Source organism: Sabethes cyaneus, chromosome 1 (assembly GCF_943734655.1).
Source record: "Sabethes cyaneus chromosome 1, idSabCyanKW18_F2, whole genome shotgun sequence".
NCBI classification, from domain to species: domain Eukaryota; kingdom Metazoa; phylum Arthropoda; class Insecta; order Diptera; family Culicidae; genus Sabethes; species Sabethes cyaneus.
Genome location: NC_071353.1, coordinates 118,921,682 through 118,934,511, shown reverse-complemented (window position 1 = coordinate 118,934,511; position 12,830 = coordinate 118,921,682). Strand labels below are relative to the sequence as shown.

General features: G+C 43.9%; 1 protein-coding gene across 1 annotated transcript; it reads right to left on the bottom strand.

Moving 5' to 3' along the window:
* Positions 1-1,351: 1,351 nt before the first annotated feature.
* On the bottom strand, positions 1,352-7,162 carry LOC128746165 (putative vitellogenin receptor). The gene is made up of 6 exons (XM_053843210.1): positions 6,952-7,162; positions 6,132-6,884; positions 5,330-6,076; positions 4,852-5,268; positions 1,548-4,788; positions 1,352-1,478 (listed from the first exon to the last, which is right to left on the bottom strand). Exons 1-6 carry the CDS (start codon positions 7,160-7,162, stop codon positions 1,352-1,354), a joined length of 5,496 nt encoding a protein of 1,831 aa, XP_053699185.1.
* Between the last annotated feature and the right edge of the window lie 5,668 nt (positions 7,163-12,830).

Below are 12,830 nucleotides of genomic sequence, written 5' to 3'. Positions count from 1 at the left end.
CGCTTCGACTTTCCTATCCGAGGGCAAAGTTACTAGTTTCAGCTGACTGAAAATTAGCTAGACCTGTAATGTATACCATGACTGTAAATTGGTTATATGTCACATCTAAGCTTTGAGCAAAAACAGGTCGATTAGATTTTTTCCCAAACTTTCTTTGTTTCTTAGGGTCCAAGATGATATCTCAAACCTAGCCTTCTCTAGAATCGAGAGATGGGTGAGTTGCCTTGTTGTAACGCTGGGAGGAAATGGGTTAGTAAGGCAACTTGTCTAAGCACAGTGACTACAAACAACCAATCACGTTCGGCATGAACCCAGGCAACGCTCCAGATTCCTGAATTTTGAGGATGGCGGCAGGATTATGTTCAAGCAACATGGGCAAGAGATCTGTTGCAAAGGCGACTGCAAGGTCCAATTCTTCCAGAGCGGTGAAGGCTTCAATGGACTGGGAAGTGGGGTTTATAGTGTTAGGCAGAATACAGGATTTTTGTGAACTGGAAGATGATCAACGAGAGGATGTGTTTGTTGAAGCCATCGCCTTCATCAACGTGCATTTCCTGTACGTAGGTAGACCTAACGATGAGGATGAGGCATCCCTTACTAACACATATTGGATTCCAGTTTCAGAGACCCGAGGATTCCTATTTCATAGTGAAAGGCATTTGTTTACCGAGTTATAGATATCCTGGGGATTCACGGTTTGGATTCTCATAGAAGAATCCTGGTTCTATAAGCAAGGCATTCTGGTCGAATCTTATGCAGAATCTCGGACATTGATTGCAACAACGGCTTAACATTCGGTTTGTACCTGTGGAGTCTGTGGAGTTAGGAGCTTTGACTATCGTAGACAGAAGGTATAGAATATGCTCTACCGTAAGGTAGACCAGGGCGTCAGATGAGGAAAACTCGAGTGCACGGAATGATTGGTTTGACGGGGTATACCAGCAAACCATAGAGAGGAAAAAGAACTTGGTAAAACTATCTAAGAAGTATTATTTAGGGTTAATGATATGCTCAAGTTTCATAAGAAAGTGAATGAATCTTGTACCGGCTACATATTAAAAACTGACATCTGTAGGATCGATGAGTAAAACCAGATCACAAACGATCGCGAGGTGGTCGACAGATGCAAGCAATTTTTCGCGAGCACCGCAAGGGCAATGTAAGGAAATGAATGGAGGTAACCGGGGACGGATCAAAAACACGTACACCATTAGACATATAACCATTCTATTTGGAACAATCAAATAACAAAACATTCTTACAAACTACAAACTTAAACAGCTAAACTTACTACAATATCTAGCAACATTCATACTTTCTACCAACAAAAGTAACAAAGAAAACAAACTCATCACATGATCAGTCGCTGCCGGGCTTCATCCGTGCAGCAGTAGGCATCCTTCATTGAGTCCGCATCGGACATATTCTCCAGCTCCATCGCCGTACAGGTGACATCGGACCGGCGGGGAGTTTCACCGCTATCACTCGAAGTTGACGCCGATCCTCCGGCAGAGGATGATGAACATCCGGCGATGGCGATTTGCGACGACGATGGTGGTGTCGTTTCCAGCGTAAGTTCCGTATGGGTGGCGGTTTCGTTCAGCTTCGGAACTCCCTGGAACATCCTAACCTGTGCCGAATCGATTGTGCTCAGTTCGGGATTGTGGAAGTGCATACCGACTTCGAATTTTTGGCTGAAGCGACGCTTATAGTAGTACACGGCTGCTCCTAGCAGTAAGCCGACTACCAGCAAAGAGACGAATATGTTTGCGAAGGCGTTGGAAGTGTCAGAGGGCGCCTGATGTTCTGCGAGGTTCAGTGATGACTCAATTGACACCCGTTTATTTGTTGGATGAAGGAGCTCGCTGTTATAAGGGCATAACTCACCTGGGCGGACATGTTCGCCGTTATGACAGATGCACTTGCCGCCATTTGCAGTTGGAACACAAATGTGACTGCAGTTAATTTTGGCGGCATCGCATGTATTGTCGACCATTGGTTGACGGGATTCCTGAACAATCAACAACTGATTGGAGTTGTGGACATTCAGTTCGAGTAATTTACATTCGTAATCACCGTAGAGCTTGCATTGGCCGACGGTAGAGGAAGCCATGTTCAGAACCAAGGCAGTATTTTCGTACAAAGTAAATCCGATCGGTCGACCGACGGCGAGCGGTTGCTTATCGACTACAGTTCGGAGTTGTTTACCCTCGTAGTCAATTACCTTGAGCGATTTGGTATTTATGTCGGTCAGATAGAGCAGCTGGTTTTCGGTGTCACACTGCAAGTCGGTGACGTGCGAGACGTCCTTGGTAATGACTTCCATGTGGGAGCCATCCAAGTTGGCGCGGTAGATAATGGAGTGGGGCACTTGGAAAATCCAAAAGTGCATCTGAGCGAAGAACATTACGTGGTTTATGGGATCGACGGCCAAAGCTTTTACGAACACCTGAGTTGAAAACGTTACAATGCGGGCGCAGTTATTACTTTGCGGGTAGCATAACTTGATTGAAGGTTCGGAATGATCGAAAAAGTACAGATTGCCAGTGATCCAATCCACGGCTAGATGATCTGGTTGACCGACATTACGCAATGTTTCGGTGATATTTTTAGCGAGGTCGTGTTGGTAGATAACTGGACTATATTCGTCGGTATAGTAGAGCTTCTGGCGCCGAACATCAACGTCTAAATCGGTAATTTTGGATTCGTTGGTTTGAAGAAGCACACGAATCGAGGGAGGCGTAACTTCGAGCTTTCGAATTTGATTGTACGAAGTGTACAACACGTATCGATTAGGTCCAACTGCCTTACAAGAAATTTTATCCGAGCGCAGCATGAATCCAGGATTACACGAACAGCGGAACGAACCGCGGCTGTTAGTACAAATTTGAGCGCAAGGTTTACCTTCGGTACATTCGTTAATGTCCAGACAAGATTTTCGATTCCCTGCTAGTGTGAACCCGGTACGACAATCGCAAACCGGTCCACCAGGAGTCTTGATACATTTTTGCTCGCAAGGGTTTTTAGTACAAGCATCAGCGCAGGCTTTTCCTTCATCCGTACCATCTGCGCAATCTTTCGTTCCATCGCAAACCTTACTCATTTCAATGCAAACGCCGGGTTTACACTCGAATGTACCCTCACCGCAGGCTACGTAAAACTGCTTCTGCGCTGCGTCTGTGCCATTAACACAATCCACTTCATCGCTTCCATCGTCGCAATCAATTTCTTTATCGCATCGCCACTCTTTCCTGATGCATGACCCACTTTTGCATTGAAAATCGTGTATTCCGCAGTTGCTGCAGTCTGCCTCATCTTCCCCGTGGGGACACTCTGAAGTTCCATTGCATCGCACAGCAATTTCAAGACATTTTCCGGAACGAGCACACAGGAACTTCGTTGGATTCTCCTCTTCTAAGCCCACGCAAGGTTCGGCCTCTGCTGTGCAGTTTTGTTCGTCCGAATTATCCCCGCAGTCGTTGTTTCCATCGCATACAAATCGATCCTCGATGCAGTGCCCCAAGGCACATTTAGTGAAACCCTTTGCACACTCCGCTTTCTTGAGACATTTTCCATGCTCATCTGAACCGTCAGAGCAATCCGGATGTCCATCGCATTCCCACCACTTGGGAATACATTGACCCGAGTTGCATCGAAACATCATCGGTGCACAGGTAGTGGCATTGTGCTTTTCGTTATTCAAATTTGTACAATTTTCTTCATCAGATCCGTCCGAACAATCCATAAACCCGTCACACAGGGCATTTACATCGATACACACTCCGTCCGGGCAAGCATGTTGATTTTCGTGGCAGCCCTTGCCAGGGTCGTAACCTTCACAGTTCTTCTCGTCCGACTGATCGGGACAGTCGAAGTGCTTATCGCATCGTAGTTTTTGGTCGATACATTTTTTCCGATCGGCACACATAAACTGATCGAATCGACATTCAACGCTTGCCGATCGCGCTTGCTCATCGCATCCTTTTTCGTCGGATCCATCTGCACAATCCACATTTCCATTGCACCGTTTGCTGATCGTTAAACACTCACCACTGGTACACTTGAACTCACAGTCGATCGCGTCGATGCACGTTGTGTTCTTCGGTGTGCTAAAGATCATTCCCGTTGGACAAACGCATGAACTGCTGTACATTCCTGCTGCTATGCAGATGTGTGAACAGCCTCCGTTTTGCTTTTGACAGGGATGATCGTACCGCTGCAATGGTTGGCTGGCCAATAACACGATCTCATCCGGGAAATTTCCGAACGGAGGTTTTTCTATGTTGAGTTTCTTCGTAACACCGAGATTGTGCTTGTCGGACCAATACAGACGTCGCGATCGGTAGCTGGTCCAGAAGAGCCCGTCTTCAACGATTGCAATCGAAACCGGTCCCGGCATGCGAGGAAAATCGCGAAACAGATGGCGAGTATCGCCTTCGTAGCTGGTGAACTCAATTCGACCGAAACCCATATCGTTCCAGTAGACCGATCGTAGATCACGATCAATCACGAAGTTGAACGAACCGTTACCACTTATCTTTTCCTCGATGATGTGCGTATGTGGTCCGCGACCGTTCATGTCCTGCCGATCGATGTGCGTATGTGGAACAGGAAGCGGTGAACGCAGTGCGATGAACATTTTTCCGGTTTCCGGAATCACTGCCAAACCGACTGGAGTATCCGTGCCGAGGTAGTGCTGCAGGATGGAGCGGTGATGAGTTTGGAGCGAGAACACTTCCACGGTGCTGCGCTCACTGTCCGACCAGTACAGGTTGTTACCGAGGAAATCTGAAACAAGGATGAGGCATTTAGTTGCAATTCAGGAATGAAAGATATTGATGAGAGTCTTACCGAAGGCCATTGCGGTGATGTTTCCAATGCCGGTGGAGATCAGTTTCCGCGTGGTTTTTGCTTTTATGTCGACGGTAAAAATCACTTTCTGAATGTTATCAGCTACGAATAGCTCACCAGTGATGGAGTTGAATACCATGCGCGAGATGAAGAACTGGAATGCATCGCCTTTAGTAGTTTCATGCCGTCCAAAGGCCGGTATGTCCATCCGGACCAAGTAGTTTCCGATTCCCATGAGCAGGTATTGGCGTTTGATGATTTCTTGGCAAGAGTGCTTATCTGGTTTCAGTGCCATTCCGTACGGACAGGCGCAGGTGTAATTATTGTTCGGTGCTAGCAGGCAGAGATGTGAGCATAGGCTGCCGAGACATGCATGATCCCCTTTCGGTTGAATGCTGGAGTGATACACATGGACATCTGCAAAAAGGAACTTGATTATTGGGCAATCAAAGAGTAAATATGATCAAATAATTCTTACCAAAAATCTGACGATCGTGCACTAAGGTTTTTCGATCCTTCCCACTGAACTTGTCGCACGATTGAACGCTCTTGGTATCCCAATCCGACCAGTAAATGCGATCGTTGAAGATCGAAATCGAAAAAGGATGTTTCACCACATCGCTCAGAACCGTTCGTCGATGACTGCCATCCAGACGAACACTCTCGATCTTTCGCAGTTTTGCATCAACCCAGTACAACCGACCATTCGGCCAGTCCAGACACAAACCATTGGGCCAATGAATGTCTTTGTCTATCAGTACGCGCTTGTTCGTGCCGTCCATGCTGGCAGTTTCAATCATTGGATTGTCTCCCCAGTCCGAGTAGAACATGGTTCCATTTAGTGGAAGTAAAGCAATACCTCTGGGTTTGTGCAGATTATCCTGAATCAGTATCTTGCAGTGAAAGCCATTGTTGGAGCAAACCGCGATCATCATGTGTCCGCCGTCGCTGAAATAGATGTTACCGGTTAGCCAATCCAGAGCCAGATCTTCCGGAGAAGCCAATCCGGAGGTGAGCAACAACTCCCGTTTGCTGCCGTCTTCCAGAGAGCGTTCGATCGCTTCTGTCTTCAAAGAAATATCCGACCAGTAAACATGACTTCCATCGTAGCTGACTCCGATCACTTGAGACAGATCTTTTGCAACATAATACTGATGCTTGGATGTTAGGTACAGAGCACCGATAGACTTTTGCGTTGAGTAGAGCATGAGAGCTTCCGAAGCGTCTGAAAAGATAAACTTTACTGAAAAGTTCACCGATCCTTCCGAGAGGAATCTTACCATTCAATTCACACGTACGGCCATCTTTCTGCAGTGAAAATTTGTTCACACAGGTACAGTTAAATGATCCGGGAGTGTTTTCACATCCTTGTGAGCACAGCCCGTGGCGTTCACACTCGTTAATGTCTTCACAAGTTTTTGAACTTTTGCTAAAAACGAAACCCTTCTTACACAGGCAAACTGCCCCCTGTGGTGTCTTTTGGCAGCCTTCCGGACATGTTAGTGTGTCGCACTCTTTCGAATCGCACAGCCCGCCTTCGTCACTGCGGTCCCCACAGTCATCCTTCCCATCGCAAACCTGCTTCAGATCGACACAGGTTCTATTATCAGCGCATTCGTATTTACCGTGCTCCAGATCACAGGCTGCGAAGCAGCTTTCCTCGTCCGATCCATCGCCGCAGTCGTCGATCCCATCGCATACCCAATCGTGGTTCTTAAGGCAGTGTTTATTCTTACACAGGAATCCTTTGCACTTACTTTCAATGTCCATGCATCCGATTGTCTCATCCGACCCATCCAAACAATGCTCCGTTCCATCGCACACCAGATCCAGAGGAATGCACATTTTATCCGTACAGGTGAACTCAAACTTGCTGCAGGGCACTGGGACGTGCGGAACCTCAAAGTTTTCGCAGTTCTCTTCGTCATCTCCTAGCGGACAATCTTTGTGATTGTCGCACAGGAACGACGCACTGATGCAGGTGCTATCATTTTTACACCGGTACCACATAGGTTTACGGCACAGGAAATAATCTAATTACCACCATAGATTAGTACTATCTGATATGATCAACTCTAAACGTTGTTGCTTGCTACTTACCACAGCCCTCCTCATCACTGCCATCAGAACAATCCTTACTACCGTTGCAGTGGCCAGACTTCGGAATGCACGATCCGTTATCGCACTGAAACTCATCGCTCGAACAAGCAGGTTTCGCCGAACCGCTTTTACTTCGGCCCGCCAGCACCGCCCACGGAAGCAAATTGCTTCCAATAACGATCAGCACAATCACAATAGTTGATCGTGACATGATCGTTGCCACCGTCCGACTGCGTTGATAATCTAACAATAATTTGAGGTTAGATTGATCTCGATAACACGTGGTTTGCCTCTGATAGCTTACCTTAAAAATTAACGTTGTAGTCGATTACTGGCAAATTACTCAAAGTTAATCAGATAAAACAAAAAACTACTTTCAGGGTCACTGTTAGCACATGCTTGCCGTATTCTTATTCTACACTTAACAATAGTCATGCACAAAAGTAAAGAAAAAAAAAATAACACCAACAGAAGGCCGTTGAACTCGATCGCCGGACACCGAAGCTTCGTCCGTAAAGAACGATATATCACTTCCAAATTTAAGATTATAATCAAACCATTATGTAACGCTTAACGGTACACAAGATAAGCAAAAGGCAAAGAAATGATTTGCCTAAATCGAGATCAAGCTCGAAAAGAAGCAATGGCGCTGGCTGATGTGAACTGTTTGAACTGCGACTATTGTTTGCTGGCTTCACTGCAAGTGGATTGCACGAAAAAAATAGCCCATTTTTCGAGCCTCAATGAGCTTTAATCCAGGGGGATATCCATGTGATATGCTCTTGGGTTCCATTCAGCGCAGCTGAAATAGGTTTTTGAGTCGAATCAAAACTCATAAAAGTAATAGGTTCTGTAACTTTTTCGTTATTGCTTAAACACATTACTTTGCCTTTAATATACGTCCAGTTAAGATAACATTCGCGTATTTTTTGTTCTATCGGACCTAAATGTTGGTGTTAACATTTTGGATTCAAGAGGCTATTTTGGCTTAATCAGTGTGCTGTCTATATAAGTAAACCAGATCTTAAAGTTGTAATGCATTACTTCAGTTTTCAACTTGGTAATCACGATACTGCTAAAGTAGTGATTTTTTTATTGTTTTCAGTATTAAGCATAAAAGCCCCAGAACTTTCAATTTAATTCAAATATAATTCGTGTGCTAATTAACATCAGTTAATGAAATAATTGGATTTTAAGTAAATAATTAACTTCATCTGGGTAAACCAATCTATTGGTTGAAATTTTTGGCACAAGATGTTCGCAACCAGCATAGTGATACGATATAGTGATCGTAAATACGCGGCGGAGTTTCATGATATTTGCAACGATAAGTTGACAATCCACCGGTTCAGCGGTAGAACGTGATGGTTTAGGGTAATATTTTACGGAATTTTAAACTTGCGCTTCCGTTGAATGAACCGGAAGCAAAAATTAACATTAACTTAGGTAGGAACATGTCTTGAAAAATCAGTTGATAATTTATAGTACGAAATCAATCCCCAATGGAAACTACTTTTTATCAGTCAACAGCTATATAAGAGTGGTGTCGTCAGAATTTACCACATTTCATATCATCATAAGAATGACCTTCTTCATCACGGGATCTCAATCCCTTAAATTACTTTTCTTGGAAATATATGTTCAATAAAATTGGAAGCACAAAGGCCGCCCTTTGAAAACATCTTACTTTTACTTACTTACCCGTTACGGTCGCCTTGAGCCTCTGGGTTTCCCTCTTTTACGCTGTCCTAGCGGATTCCAGTCGAGTGCTTCTCAGCAGATCTCGTTTGCTCCTTTACTCAAGGTGTGACCGATCCACTTCCACCTACGTTCACGAATTTCTGTTACTATCGGCCGTCGATGAGATCGACGATGGAGTTCCTCATTGGATAACCAGTTGTCAGGCCATCAGGCACGAGTATATCGCAGGCACCGGTTAATAAATACCTGCAGTTTTTGCGTTGTCTCCGCAGAAACGCACCACGTTTTGCTGTCATACAGCAGTACTGATTCAACGTTTGAAATAAAAATTCTAGTTTTCGTATGTAGAGTGATATGGTTTGAGCTCCATATGTTTCGCAGACCTGCCAGGCACCCTTGGCCTTCCTGATCCGTGTGGCTACCAAGATAATGGCGCCTATCTGCTCAACTTGTTGTTCCACTATTGTGAAGTTGGTGAGATTGTCACTGTTCCCTTAGTGTGACTTAGTTTTTGCTACATTGACTGCGAGACCTGCTATCAGGGAACTCTCGGAGAGGTCATCTAACTTGTCGTTTCGGCGATGTGCGAGCAAGACAATGTCGTCGGCTAGGTCGAGGTCATTTATCTGCTCCATCGTTAGAGAATTTCAAGGCAATCCTCGATTTGGTCTAATGTTAATTGTTCCAACTAATATCTCATCCATAACAATAAGAAGCAGAAGCGGTGATAATAGACAGCCCTGTCTCACGCCAGTAGTAACCCTCATAGGCTCGGACAAGATGCCGTTATGCAAAACCTCACAGGAGAACGCCTCGTACTGAGCCGTGATGGATGGACTAGTTTATCTGGAACTTCTCTACGCCTAAGTGCGCTTCAGAAGTTTTCGTGGTTGAGTCGTCTTTTTGAACTCAGTGAACGCCAGCTGGATAGAGTCCTGTAATTCGTTGATCTGCTCCAATATAATGCGGTGTGCTGTGATATGGTCTACGCATGATCGGCCAGCACGGAATCCAGCTTGCTGCCGCCGGAGAGTAGCTTCGATCTCCTCCTGGATCCGGTTGAGGATTACCTTACAGAGTACCTTGAGATCATAACAGAGCAACGTGATACCACGCCATTTAGGGGGGGGCTTCCATACAAATGAAATACAAATTTCCATATAACTCGAGAACTAATCAAGCAAATGAAACCAAATTTGGCACGTGAAGGTTTTCGAGGACAAGAAAATTTCTATGGTGAATTAGGACCCCTCCCCGCTTTAGAAGGGGGGGGGGGGCTCCTGTACAAATGAAAAGCAAATTTCCTCATAACTCGAGAACTAATCAAGCAAATGGAACCAAATTTGGCATGTGGGTGTTTTTGGAGACAAAATGTTTTTCTATGATGAATTGGGACCCCTCCTCACTTTAGAAGGGGGAGGGGGGCTCCTATACAGATGAAATACAAATTTCCTCATAACTCGAGAACTAATCAAGCAAATGGAACAAAATTTGGCATGTGAAAGTTTTCGAGGGCAAGAATATTTTCTATGGTGAATTAGGACCCCTCCCCACTTTAAGAGGGGGGGCTCCTATATAAACGAAATACAAATTTCCTCATAACTCGAGAACTAATCAAGCAAATAGAACCCAATTTGGCAAGTAGAGGTTTTTGGAGGCAAAAATATTTTCTATGGTGAATTAGGACCCCTCCCCACTTTAAGAGGGGGGCTTCTACACAAATGAAATACAAATTTCCTCATGATTCGAGAACTAATCAAACAAATGGAATCCTATTTGGCATGTTGGTGTTTTTGGAGGCAACCATTTTTTCTATGATGAATTAGGACCCCTTACCTTTTTAGGAGGATAGGCTCCCATACAAACGAAATACAAATTTCCTCATAACTCTAGAACTAATCAAGCAAATGGAACCAAATTTAGCATGTGGGTGTTTTTGTAGGCAAGAATATTTTCTATGGTGAATTAGGACCCCTTTCAACTTTAGGAGGAGGGCTCCTATACAAATGATAATACAAATTTCCTCATAACTCGAGAATTAATCAATCAAATGGAACCAAACTTGACATGTAAGTGGTTTTGGAGGCAAGATTTTTTTCTATGGTGAATTGAGACCCCTCTCCTCTTTAGAAAGCGAGTTATGGCCCATCTCCCCTTTAAGAGGGTGGGGTTCCATACAAATGAAATGCAAATTTCCTCTTATCTCCAGAACTAGTCAAGCAAACGGAACCAAATTTGGCATGTGGGAGTTTTAGATGGCAGAAATTTTTTCTATGGTGAATTACGACCCCTCCCCCTTTTAAGAGAGGAGGGCTCCAATACAAATGAAATACAAATTTCCTTATAACTTGAGTACTAATCAAGCAAATGGAACCAAATTTGGCATGTGGGAGATTTTGGAGTCTTGAATTTATTTTATGATAGTTAGAGACCTCTCACCCCTGTGGTAGGGGGATATGGACTCTCATACAAATAAAACAGAAATTTTTGCGAAACTCAAAAACTAATCGAACTCGAGAAATTCGAGACTTTTCCATAAAACATTACTCAATAACAAGACCACAAAAACTATCTATAGTGAAACTAGATCATTCAGGACGAGACGGCCGCGAAGGTTGCCGGTGACCCGCCGTCGGAAACTCACCGCAGAAATCACTACTGTTAGGTTTATTTGTTTTCCTAGGTCTACCTGGGTTTCCTGGAACGAGCGACAGCGAGTAAGGAGAGGATCGCGAAATGGTACTTTCCATAAAAAAAAATTCCGTGAAATAGTACATTCCGCTTAGGGTTTTTCGCAAAATGATATTCGGCGAAATGTTGTACAATCATGGCGAATATTACTATCCGCTTTCTGGCTATGCAATGAGGGGACAGGGGAGTTGTTTTCTACTTTACTGTGAGGAAAAATAGCAAATTTGTATATTGAACTACCCATTCCTGGTAACTAATAAGCATTAACATAAGCAGCAATTCAGCGTATCTGGCATTTTATAATGCACGTTGTAGTATATTAGCTTTTTGACTGCATAGGTGTTGTAAATTGGCATCCAAAATTGTATTCAAATTATTCGTGTCGGTAATTAGCTGTAAAATAGCATTGTCAGCACTATAAGAAGGTTAGCAGTAAAGTAGCTGTATATTTTGACAAAATAGCATTTAAGTAGCATTTAAGGCGACTTAAATGCTTAAATGCTTATTGGCCTACATTTGAATAGCATTGGTGATGCTTATTGGTTACCTGGGATGCTTTATTCATAGTTACGTAACTGCCAAAATGCACCATATAAGATTGAATTCCTCAGAAACTTGCTAAACTCGAGATAGTGACAAAGATCATCTGAGATTCATGATTTATGTACAACTCAGGTTAATTTGTGGCAATACGAAGTTTATCGGGTCAGCTAGTTTATCTATAAAAATTCATTCGATACACGATGAACACTAATATATAACAGTTGTAAACAATTCAAAAGTTACATATTATTGCAGATACTTTTACCCAAAACTACTCTTAAACAGCTATCGTCTCTGCAAGAGTCGTTTTTTAAAGTGTCTATGGTGATGTCAAAATCGAACAGCTTGTACACGGTGTTGAACTGAGCTGCCATGTATCTTATTGCACTAGACTTACCGTACTTAACTCTCCAAGCGTCAAGATGAAGGAAACTTCTAGTACGAAGAGCCCTGTACGGAGCGTATAGATTCAGCTGTTTCAGGATAGGCGGACAGTACATATGCCCGATCAGGAGCTTAGCAACAAACACAACTTGAGCAGTCGTACGCCTCTTTTCGAGGGTTTCAAGTCCTAGCAATTGGCACCGGTTGTCATATGGAGGCAAGTCCACCAGGTTGCTCCACGGTAGCATCCGAAGAGCATAACGGACGAACTTTTTTGTACTGCTTCAATCCTTGTAATCCAGCTAGCTTGAAACGGGCACCAGACTTTTGAGCAGAAGACTAAACGGATCGCGGAACTCGTTAGCTATTTTAAAGATGACACCGAGTAGCCTGTTAGCTTTTGAGATGATCTCTTCAAAGTGCAAACGAAAGGTGAGAGCACGTTCAAGACTCACTCCCAGAATAGAGTAATTAAAGGTAAGCGGGTTCATTTTGCGGTAAAACGAGATAACACTGCATTTGGGTACACTAATTGTTAACAAATTATTCGTACACCACGC